The sequence below is a fragment of the Strix uralensis genome, chromosome 9 (assembly GCF_047716275.1).
Source record: "Strix uralensis isolate ZFMK-TIS-50842 chromosome 9, bStrUra1, whole genome shotgun sequence".
Taxonomy (NCBI): Eukaryota; Metazoa; Chordata; class Aves; order Strigiformes; family Strigidae; genus Strix; species Strix uralensis.
This window is the reverse complement of record NC_133980.1, coordinates 25,952,060-25,963,757: the sequence shown is the minus strand read 5'-3', so window position 1 is coordinate 25,963,757 and position 11,698 is coordinate 25,952,060. Positions and strand designations below refer to the sequence as shown.

Here is an 11,698-nt window from a genome sequence, read left to right as displayed (position 1 = left end):
GTCACTTTTGGGAGGGTACTTTCAAGCCACATGACAGCTGCTCCCCCTGCGTGACATGGGTGGTTTTAAGCAGGCATCTCTTGTGGACAGAAGTCACAGGAATGGTATGGAGTCCTCCAGGAAGGATACATACAAAATCAGGACAAAAGTGGTTTATCAAGTGAAATCTGCTTGTGAGGGGGCGCTTAGAGAGGGAGGGGGGGAAGCCAGCAATTAGGTGCTTTTTTATATAGCTTTAATGTTGTTCTTATACTGTTCTCGTAACAGGTGGCCTCTCAGTATGTGCTTCCCTGAGATTATTGAAAGAGAATTTACTGTTAACAGAAAAGCAGGTACAGGCGCCAGTGGGCATGTGATGTGGAAAGGACTGGCGCTGCATTCCCGGCTGTGTGTGACACTCGTGGTCCCCCCACAGCGCCCATGAGATGGCAGCACAGCCCGAGCAGCGAGCAGCTCCAGCTCTGGGGACACCGGTCTACAGCCTGGACCGTCAACGCTAGCAAAGCACTTTAGCCAACAGCAGGCAATTACTGGTGCGTTTCACTTAGGAGCTTTCTTTATGCAGTAGTATTGTAGCTCTCAGAGTGCCCATGGGAATATTTTGTACACAACTCGAATGATCAATCCCAGCACAAAGAAGTAGTGAGAAACACTAAGTAGGAACACGCACAACTATAGGCATTTTTAGTACAATGACACAGAACTGCTTTAAACTTTTAATGTAGTTTCTTCTAGACAGGTTTACTTACCACTTGATACAGATACACCTACATATAAAAAATAGTGCATACACATCCCTTGTCAGCATAGGCATAGGTTACATTTACTCACTGTTTACAGCTGGTGAAGCCTCAAGTTGTGCAATCTGGGTTTTCCTTTGCTGTGAGCAGAACAACATTGCCTAGTCTTAAACTCAGACCTTGGCCTGAAACTCGTGTGCAGTAACTGAGCAGATTTATCCAAGTCCCCAGACATACCAGCCTTCCCAGCAGTAAGCTTGAGACTCAGAAAATCTTCACGCAGATGCTTGAATAAGTGTTGTAATTACTCAGCTAAAAGAACTTGTTACTCTGCATCCCTAATGGCCAGTACTAGTCTGCTTTCTCTGGAAAGATTATCACAGGTTTTTGCCAGCCAGGACAACAATTCAACAGTAACATGAAAGAAGAAAAGGTCTGTGTTTTGATGGCAAAAAAGCAGTTCCATCCCCACCAGTGCTGAGAGATTGGTCCTACTAATCTTACTTGCAAAAACATCCACCATTTGTAATAGTTATCCAGCTGAGATGGTCCCCTTCAATCTGTAACAAAGCATTTCAAAACTTTGATAGCACTATCTGCCCCTCTTCTCCAAGGACTTTTGCTACAGACACCAGATCACCTCGTATCACCTCCCCTCATGCTTCACCTGGTTTTGGGTCACTTGTGAGCTGAAGTGACCCAGATAAAGCACTAAAGGGCTGAGAATCTCTGCCTTTAGGCACCTAACTCCCTTTGCAATTACTGAGGAGCCTGCCCTGAAGTGGTGAAAGCAATCAGGCATCCACACCAACAGTCACAGCCCAAAGAAAGGAAAAAAGCCTTTCTCCTCACGGCGGGAAAGGAGTGCACAGCAGTTACCCAGACTCTTGTTTTACTCCGCACTTGCACAGAGAATTCAGATGTTTCAGAATGCTCTGCTGGAGATTAATCCAACCTCTGCAGTATAGAGCTGGGACTGTCTGGGCTGTCCTATATAGCTATTTCTATATGTCTTTGTAGCTGGCACTGAGGGAGAGCCTGGGCCCAAAAGCATCAGGTGTTTCGTATCTCCCCTCATCAGTTGTCCCACATAACCTCCAAGACAGTTTTTGTGGTTTTCTCCTCCATTTTTAAATGCCTAGAATACAGTGGTCTGTGGTAGCCCAGCAGCCTGATGTTTTTAAAACTCCAGGGCTGAGAGAAGGTGCATATGCATGAGTGGTTACACACTTTGGGACATGGCATTGCACTGGACCCCGCACCAGGAAGCTAAATTTGGTGCCATGCTCATCTGTAGCGTTTGAAGTAGACACTAGAGTGAAGACCTCTGCCAGCTGCATCTGGGATTCCTCTAGGAGATTATTTGTTGCTCACTCTTGCAGGGGATGCTGTGTGCTTGGGCACAAACCAGCTAATATGGGTAAGCAGGAGCTGTGCCAGCTTTAGCTGCGATAGAGTTAATTTTCTTCACAGTAGCTGGTATGGGGCTGTGTTTTGGATTTGTGCTGGAAACAGTGTTGATAACACAGGGATGTTTTAGCCGTTGCTGAGCAGTGCTCACACAGGGCCAAGGCTTTTCTGCTCCTCACCCCCACCACCAGCGAGGAGGCTGGGGGTGCACAAGGAGCTGGGAGGGGACACAGCCGGGACAGCTGACCCCAACTGACCCCAGGGATATCCCAGACCGTATGGCGTCACGCTCAGCATAGAAAGCTGGGGAAGAAGGAAGGGGGGCACGTTTGGAGTGATGGCGCTTGTCTTCCCAAGTCACTGTTACGTGTGATGGAGCCCGGCTGTCCTGGAGATGGCTGAGCCCCAGCCTGCCTATGGGAAGCACAGAATGAATTCCTTGTTTTGCTTTGCTCGTGTGAACAGCTTTTGCTTTACCTATTAAACTGTCTTTATCTCAACCCCCGAGTTTTCTCACTTCTACCCTACTGATTCTTTCCCCCATCCCACTGGGGGGGAATGAGAGGGTGGCTGCGGGGTGCTTAGTTGCCGGCTGGGTTTAAACCACAACAGACTGCAAACCACCATGCAGGGCAGCTCCCCAGCTGGTGCAGCTCAGCTTAGCTCCAGAGTCTGGAACTGAACCACCCTTGTTCTGATCTACTTATGTAAAGAGAGACTTCTCCACACTGGCGGCAGCTCAGCTGGGAGGGCCCGATGTACCACAGCCAGGTGTAGAGGAATAGTAACAAGACATGTTGAACCAACTACCTCTAGCAGTGAAAGTGCTGAGGAGTCACTACAGAACACTAAACCTGGAGAAAAAGAAGAAACACTTGGTGGTAATGGAGAGACATAAAGAAACGTCAAGCTCTTACCCGTACAAAGCTAGCTGGAAACCAGCCTTCGCTGTCCAGAATCCTCCCCCACCACCACTCCTTGTTGGTGGCATCCATTACTTCAATGACATCGCCAGCCTTGAATCCCAGCTCTTGGTCATCCATCGTGACATGGTCCCAGAGTGCTTCTGCATACACCACGCTGCCATCACTGATGAGCTGTGGACAGAGCAAGTCAAACTGTCAGCTCCCTCCAAGGACGCAGCGCAGTCTGACGACGTGGCTGCAGCTTTGGCACCGCTGCTGCTGAGCCAAATAAGTATTGATAACTGTTTACTCCCCATGAGCAATGTGAAAAGGAGTTGGTGCTAGTCTGGCAGTTGCTTCGACTGACCTTGCTCTCAATAGCGTTTACACAGAATCACTTGGACACAGTAGGTTTACTACTGCAAACAACATAAATTTGATGCTCTGGAGTTTCTTACTGATGATTTTGCCTCAGCCAGCAAACAAGGCTCAGTGGTGCATTGTTGGTGGAGGATGCTCTTGTGCTGCCAGTGCAGCCCTGCTTTGGAAAGTCTTGAAATAAAACCTTGAGCACCAATGTTTAGAGACATACTTCAGAACAGAAAGCACGCTGAGGCCTCAGAGCTAGTCTAGGATGGAGAGAGCCTTAAGTTTTTAGTGTGGTTAAACTTCACACTTAAGCTGCTTAAAATAAGTCTCCTGGAGAGTTTAAGTAATTATACTGAGGGACAGTGGTTATTTACATGTCCCATAGAGGGCCTACTCTAGGAAAAAAAGGACCTCCGACAATTAAAAAAACCCAAAACAAACAAAAAAACCCCCCACCAACCCACATGGCTAGAGGCTGTGAGGGGCCTCTTGACCACAGTGATGATTGTGACTATAGGTGCCTGATGCCATTCTCAACCATTCACACCTTAGCTATGGGGCAGCTAAGTCACACTTGGGACCTGTTGCAGTGGTGTATTTGTAAGCTAGTCCTGCTGGCCACAGCAACAGGAGTGCCTGCCTCATGCCCATAGGCTTGTCATGTCAGAGTCTCCTTTGAATTTCAACTACCGAGTACACACACAGACTTCTTAGCGCCTGAGCATGACTGAGACTGACTAAACGCCAAGGATTTCCCCAAGAAGGCAGAGTGTATACTGGAGTCCTGCTAAAGAGGACATACTCAGCCATTCTGGAGTGGCAGTTAAGCTCTATCTTTCTCCAGGAAAATGGTACAATGATGAATTCTGGGAAGACAACAGAAAGAGCAGTCTATAAGGCACAAGGGAGAAAGAGAAAACTGGTACAAACCCCACTGTCTGTGGTACATCTCACAACATTGCAGCGGTATCACCACAACCACATAATGCAAGTGTCACCCATGCTGGGCACCTTAGATTGCTTGGTCACATGGTTATCCACTGCTCTGGGTTACTATTTTTGCCTCTCTCCAAAGAAGAAAGATGCATGTTGTAAAAGAACGTCAGGATAATTGTGCATAGAGTAAATCAGGAGAGAGTTAACGAGGCACTTTGAAAGAAAATTCAAATACAGTCTGCCTTTGGATAGCAAATGCCCCTTCACTGAACCAGAAACAGCTCATTGCAGTGCTTTCATTCTGACAAAAATAACAGGGTGATGGGGAAGGAGAGGATGAGAGGTTCCCACTTATCTACGCAGTCAGTGTGTTGGCACTCCCCACACTGCCTTTTCTCAGGGCTGGGTGCTTCCTTACTGCAGGCTTCTGCTCTTCACAGAGGCAAGCAGTCACTGTGGTGAGGCCCAGCAAGCCGGGAATGTAAGGGACATGCTGCTGTCATACAGCCGGCCAGTGGCATGACGGGAAAACGATCCAAGGGTCTTAAACAGCGTCTCACTAGTCTAAGCTCCTATAGCAAGGACAGGCTTTGATCCGAAGGCAAGTCTCAGAAAACCAAACATCAAGAGCGAGTGGTGAATGCACCATTCAGCAGAGGCAGCTACGCCCAGCCTAAAGGCAGGTATTTGTCCAGATGAGCTGTGGAGGGAAAGGATATTTGGGCTTGAAGTTTAAGGCATACAGCTGTTAGAGCTATGTGTGATACAGTGGAGCGATGCTATGTGTATCTCAGTGGAGTTAGGGGATGGAGAGCCACACGACAGCAAAGGTGCAAGGGTTATTGATGCATTAGAAACCATGGAAGCGTCTGAGAATGGTCATGTAGGAATTAGGGCCTCTCCCCCCAAAAAAGGTAGCGGGATCAACAGCCCAGCTGAAGTGCATCTACACCAATGCATGCAGCAAGGGCAACAAGCAGGAGGAGCTGGAAGCCACTGTGCAGCAGGAAAACTATGATATAGTTGCCATCACGGGAACATAGTGAGATGGCTCGCACGACTGGAGTGCTGCAATGGATGGCTATAAACTCTTCAGAAAGGATACGCAAGGAAGGAGAGGCAGTGGGGTAGTCCTGTATGTTAGGGAGTGTTTTGACTGTCTAGAGCTTGACGATGGTGACAGTAAGGTTGAGTGTTTATGGGTGAGAATCAGGGGGAAGGCCAACAAGGCAGATATGGTGGGACTCTGTTATAGACCACCCAACCAGGATGAAGAGGCAGATGAAATATTCTGTAAGCAGCTGGGAGAAGTCTCACAATAGCTAGCCCTTGTTCTTGTGGGGGACTTCAAATTATCAGGTGTCCGCTCAAAATACAATACAGTGCAGAGGAAGCAGTCCAGGAGGTTCCTGGAGTCTGCGGAAGAGAACTTCCTGACACAGCTGGTGAGGGAGCCAACTAGGGAAGGCAGCCTGCTGGAGCTGTTGTTTGTGAAGAAGAAGGACTTGTGGGTGATGTGATGGTTGGAGGCCATCTTGGGCATAGAGATCATGCAATGATAAGAGTTTCCAATTCTTGCAGAAGTAAGGAGGGGTGTGAGCAGAACTGCCACCTTGGACTTCCGGAGGGCAGACTTTGGCCTGTTTAGGAACCTGGTTGACAGAGTCCCTTGGGAGGCAGTCCTGAAGGGAAAAGGAGTCCAGGAAAGCTGGACATTCTTCAAGAAGGAAATATTAAAGGTGCAGGAACAGGCCATCCCCATGTACCAAAAGGTGAACTGGCAGGGAAGATGACCAGCCTGGCTGAACAGAGAGCTTTGGCTGGAACTCAGGAAAAAAAAAAAAAAAAAAAGAGAGTTTATGACCTTTGGAAGAAGGGGCAGGCAACTCAGGAGGACTACAAAGATGATGTGAGTTTATGCAGGAAGAAAATCAGAAGGGCCAAAGCCCAGCTAAAATTTAATCTGGCTACTGCTGTAAAAGACAATAAAGAATGTTTCTATAAATACACTAGCAACAAAAGGAGGGCTAAGGAGAATCTCCATCCTTTGTTGGATGTGGGGGAAACATGTTGACGAAGGATGAGGACAAGGCTGAGATGCTTAATGCCTTCCTTGCCTCAGTCTTTAATAGTAAGACCAGTACTCTCCGGGTACCCAGCCCCCTGAGCTGGAAGACAGGGACGGGGAGTAGAATGAAGCCCCATAATCTGAGGGGAAATGGTTAGTGACCTGCTACAGCACTTAAGACACACACAAGTCTATGGGGCTGGATGGATTCCACCCGAGGGTACCGAGAGAGCTGGTGGAAGTGCTCACCAAGGCACTTTCCATCATTTATCAGCAGTCCTGGCTAACCGAGGAGGTCCCAGTTGACTGGAGGTAAGCCGATGTGACACCCATCTACGAGAAGGGCAGGAAGGAGGATCTGGGGAACTACAGGCCTGTCAGTCTGACCTTGGTGCCAGGGAAGGTTATGGTGCAGATCATCTTGAGTGCCATCACATGGCACATACAGGACAACCACGTGACCAGGCCAGTCAGCATGAGTTTATGAAAGGCAGGTCCTGCTTGACTAACCTGATCTCCTTCTCTGAGAAGGTGGCCTGCTTAGTGGATGAGCGAAAGGCTGTGGGTGTTGTCTACTTAGACTTCAGTAAAGCTGTTGATACCATTTCTCACAGCATTCTCCTGGAGAAACTGGCAGCTCATAGCTTGGATGGGTAAAAAATCTGGCTGGATGGCTGGGCCCAAAGAGCTGTGGAGAATGGAGTTAAATCCAGCTGATGGTTGGTCACAAGTGGTGTTCCCCAGGGCTCAGTACTGGGGCCAGTTCTGTTCAGTATCTTTATCAACAATCTGGACGAGGGGATCGAGTGCACCCTCAGTAAATTTGCAGATGACACCAAGTTGGGTGGGAGTGTTGATCTGCTGGAGGGTAGGGAGGCTCTACAGAGAGACCTGGACAGGCTGGAGCGATGGGCCCAGGCCACCTGTATGAGGTTCAACAAGGCTCAGTGCTGGGTCCTGCACTTGGATCACAACAAACCCCTGCAACGCTACAGGCTTGGGGACAAGTTGCTGGAAAGGTGCCTGGTGGAAAAGGACCTGGGGGTGTTGGTCAACAGCCGGCTGAATAAGAGCCGGCAGTGTGCCCAGGTGGCCAAAAAGGCCAATAGCATCCTGGCTTGTATCAGAAATAGTGTGGCCAGCAGGACTAGGGAAGTGATTGTCCCCCTGTCCCCCTGGTGAGGCTGCACCTCAAATACTGTGTTCAGTTTTGGGCCCCTCACTACAGGAAAGACACTGAGGTGCTGGAGTGTGTCCAGAGAAGGGCAACGAAGCTGGTGAAGGGTCTAGAGCACAAGTCTTATGAGGAGTGGCTGAGGGAACTGGGGGTGTTTAGTCTGGAGAAGAGGAGGCTCAGGGGAGACCTTATTGCTCTCTACAACTACCTGAAAGGAGGTTGTAGTGAGGGGGGTGTTGGTCCCTTCTCCCAGGTAACAAGCAATAGAATGAGAGGAAATAACCTCAAGCTGCACCAGGGGAGGTTTAGACGGATATTAGGAAAAATTTCTTCACCAAAAGGGTTGTCAAGCACTGGAACAGGCTGCCCAGGGAAGTGGTGGAGTCACCATCCCTGGAGGTATTTAAAAGACGTGTAGGTGTGGTGCTTAGGGACATGGTTTAGTGGTGGACTTGGCAGTGTTAGGTCAATGGTTGGACTTGATGATCTTAAAGGTCCTTTCCAACCTAAATGATCCTATGATTCTATGCTTTTTACGCATAGTTCACTTAACAGGCATATTGCATATACTTTGACAAGCTCGAAGCATACCCAGCATTATGAATAAACCCTTTATTCATATTTTTGAAACACCTGCAAGTCTTGTCAGGCTTCTAGAAAGTTAGAGGTTTTAGCTTTCTAACATAGAGTAGTGATGACTAGAGTAGGGAAGAGAGAGGACGTAAAAGAGTATATTTTTCCAAAATCAGCTATCAGACTGCGGTTAGAGAAACAGCTGGGCTGTGGGTAGCAGCGGGTGTTAGCTACTCTCAGAAAAGAGCTTTGCTGCTGCTTTGAGCAATCCACCTGTGCACAGCCCACCCATTTGCTTTAACAGTCTGACTTCAGTGACTACTGACTGTGTGGACCACAAGCTGAGCCCAGCTCCTCCCTTCTGCAGGAAGAGAAGAGCAATAACAGGGTGATGGTGTGGCTGGAGCCAAGCATCTGGCCACCCCTATAGAGAGAAGCCGGTTAAATACACCGATCTCACACAGAGTGCTGGGCAGTCACTTAGGTAAGCCCTACCACCACGTCACACCAGAGGTGCTGCCATACCACACTGAGTTACGTATCCCTGTGGGTAAGGGATGGCTGTTGCTCAGGAAACAGGCATATGCTAATAAATCTTAGAGAAGAGTGACATTCAGCATGCTTTTCAACATACAAATTGTGACTAGCACATAAAGAACATGGCTTTTTCTGAGATAAAACACCTTTGCTGTCTGCTTAAATATGCCACTCTGAATCAGTGCTCTGAGTATGATATGTGGTAGCTGACACGCACGCCATGACCGCGACTAGAGACTAAATGGACTTCCTCTGTAGCATTTTGATGATCACACAAGCAGAGCACTGATGATGTGAAGGCATTAATACCTTATAGGACCAAGCTGTCAGATCTCAGTATCTTAATGAGAAGACAAGAAACCAAGCGTGACCTAGCGTTAACAGCATGTTAAAGTTGATATACCCAGCTCACAAGGGGACAGAGCCACACGGTTCTTCTTGGAGTCACTGAGAGTCATGGGGCTGCCTAGTGAATCCTCAGCTGGTATTTTAATCCATCCACTAATATTAATATCTTAAATTTTCTCTATTCAGCCATATTGTGAATATGATTTGCCAAATACAGAAAGTCACAACTGACTGATCATCAGCCTGCTCAGATAGGCACAGGCAAGCAGACATGCCACTACCAGTTCTGTGCACAGAAATAATTAAAAATCCACCTGAAATACAAGCCAGGATTTGATTAACTGACACCAAACACCATGTTTATAGAAAGGAATGATCAATATGGAGTAAAGCAAGAAATAAAGAGTAAAAAAATATTTTATATATGCTTTGGATTGTCTCAGTTAATTTAGTACAGCAGCACTTGAAACACCTCCATGACTGCAGGCTGACAGGCTCTGCCTGGTCTCCTCCCTGCACCCCCTCAGTCTGTGCTCGTACACTGGGGGTGGGCAGGGGAGCCGACACAAACGCTGAGAAGTGCTTAATGATCACCATGCTCAGTGCTGTACCTTGTACTATTTTTTTCAATTCTATTCAGTCCAATCCCTAAGCTGATACAGAAATATCAAATACACCCAGTCTAACAGTCCCTTTCCCAGAGCAAATACTAAAGGTAGCTCTGAGCCAGGACTGACATTTCCATGGCACAGAAGCACCTACGATAGTGCATGTCACTGCAGCAAGCAGAGCTGTTACTGGGGAAAAGAAGGGTTGGGACTCTCACTCACTACCCCAAGGAGGATAAAACACACCAGCAGATAAAAAGGTTTTCTGCAAAATGTGTTAGAGCATGGCACAATCAAACCAGCTACATTGTGAGAAATGCTTATCTTCCAGAAAAGCACATACTGAAGGGAATGCTCACCATTTCCAAGCATAGCAGCTCCTTGGCTCAAAAGGCTCATCTTACCACAGGTTTTGATCTTTGCAATTAAAGCAAAGTTTGAAAAACAACTATTAATTTCCATATGAAACAACATTTATGAGCTGACTTTGTAGTATCAAGGACAACTTGGTACATGTTCTTGAAGAGCCCCAAACCAGTCTCTAGAAGAGCAACATTAGAAGACAGAGACTGCAAACCCAGCCACTTTACAGCTGCTCTAGCTACTACTGCAGCTGGCAGCAGTGAAAACAAAAAAATTGGCTATTTATCTTTGTTTATAACAACATTTAAGTTTGTAGACAGCAGTGTTTGCAACCCAAAGGCAGTACTAACATGATGCTTTGAAACAGAAAATCAACTGCAGCTCTAATATTGCATTGGCATTTCTGTGGAGCTGCAGCTGCTTTCCCTACTGCCCATGCAGCCACAGCCCTGCTGCTCATTTATAAACACGGCAGATGTTAAGGGAGGGCATCGATAAAGCAGTGCTTGTGCAGGTTACTCAACATATCATGGAAAGATGGAGGGGGGAGGATTGCTGCATTACTCCTCCAAGCAATGTCTATGCGAAAGAGGAGACACAGCCAGGGCTATTACCATAGCTGCCCCAAATTAAGTCCTTTATATGTGGGTAAACAGATCTGGCGTGCCAAGGCCCATGTCTGTGGGCTTGTTTGCATTCCAGCTACTCAGTCCCTGTTTGTCTCAGGCTGGACACCTTGACAGAATTGCCTTGTATGTCCTGGTCTTGTTCTGACAGGAGCTCCAAGCAATATTAACAGAGATAAAAGATCTCAACAACTTACAGAAGGAAGGATGAAGATGCCTTTAGGAAATATTTATCTTTGAGCTACTCAGTTCTGTTTGAATAAAATTTGAATAGATTTCTCTTGATAATGCCAAGTCCACTGGATCATATAGAGCTAAAAAATGAACCCAGGAGCATCAGAAGATACTGGGAACAGGGCAGCTCAGGGAGAAGGTGCCAATAAAATGGAATCTTCTTTTCAGCTCTGTGATGCTAAAACAGATACCCTCCATGAAGAGCACCTGAACCCAAGCCCTTCCTGGTGAACTCAGATGATTGCTGTAAAGCCTGAGTTCGTTGCTCAGCCCACCCCCAGAACTAGTGCATTACAGACTGAAGCTGAACTGGGTCAACACATCAAACATTTAAACCCTGCAGCAGTCCTGACCCCAGAGGCAAAGCACCCCCACCCTCCAGCTCCTTCACCCATCACTTTGCTTCCAGAGCTTCTCTTCTGCCTTCTCTCATGCAAAGTGCAGCAGAGGAGTAAAAGAAAAATTTTACTTTCACTCTTGCCCCAAAGTAGTGCTTCATTCACACAAATACTTATTTTTTCTGAACACTGGTAGAAGCAAGCTAGTCTCTCCCTTGGACTGAACCCACGGGATAGTTTTCAAATCCTCCTGACAGCTTCATCTTGCCTCCTCTCAAAACTTTTAGCTTCACTGTTTAATGATGGACAACAGAGATGAAATTTATCTCATAGAGCTTCTGTCATCTGAACAGCAGGGATTTAGTCTGAACGAGTTATCTTGATTGTCTTTACGAGCATCTCCCCGTTGTGGAGAGAGACAGGCACCCCAGGGAAGGGTTCATGTCAGGCATCTATCTTAGCATGA

At 47.3% G+C, this 11,698-nt stretch overlaps 1 protein-coding gene across 1 annotated transcript in view; it reads right to left on the bottom strand.

Annotated features, from left to right (window-relative positions):
• The window catches only part of ARHGEF4 (Rho guanine nucleotide exchange factor 4), a 222,502-nt gene that overhangs the window by 16,107 nt on the left and 194,697 nt on the right, over positions 1 to 11,698 (bottom strand). Inside the window, exon 7 of the mRNA XM_074877800.1 lies at positions 3,068 to 3,247. Coding sequence (XP_074733901.1) covers positions 3,068 to 3,247 — 180 coding nt within the window. The remainder of the gene's footprint in view (positions 1 to 3,067; positions 3,248 to 11,698) is intronic.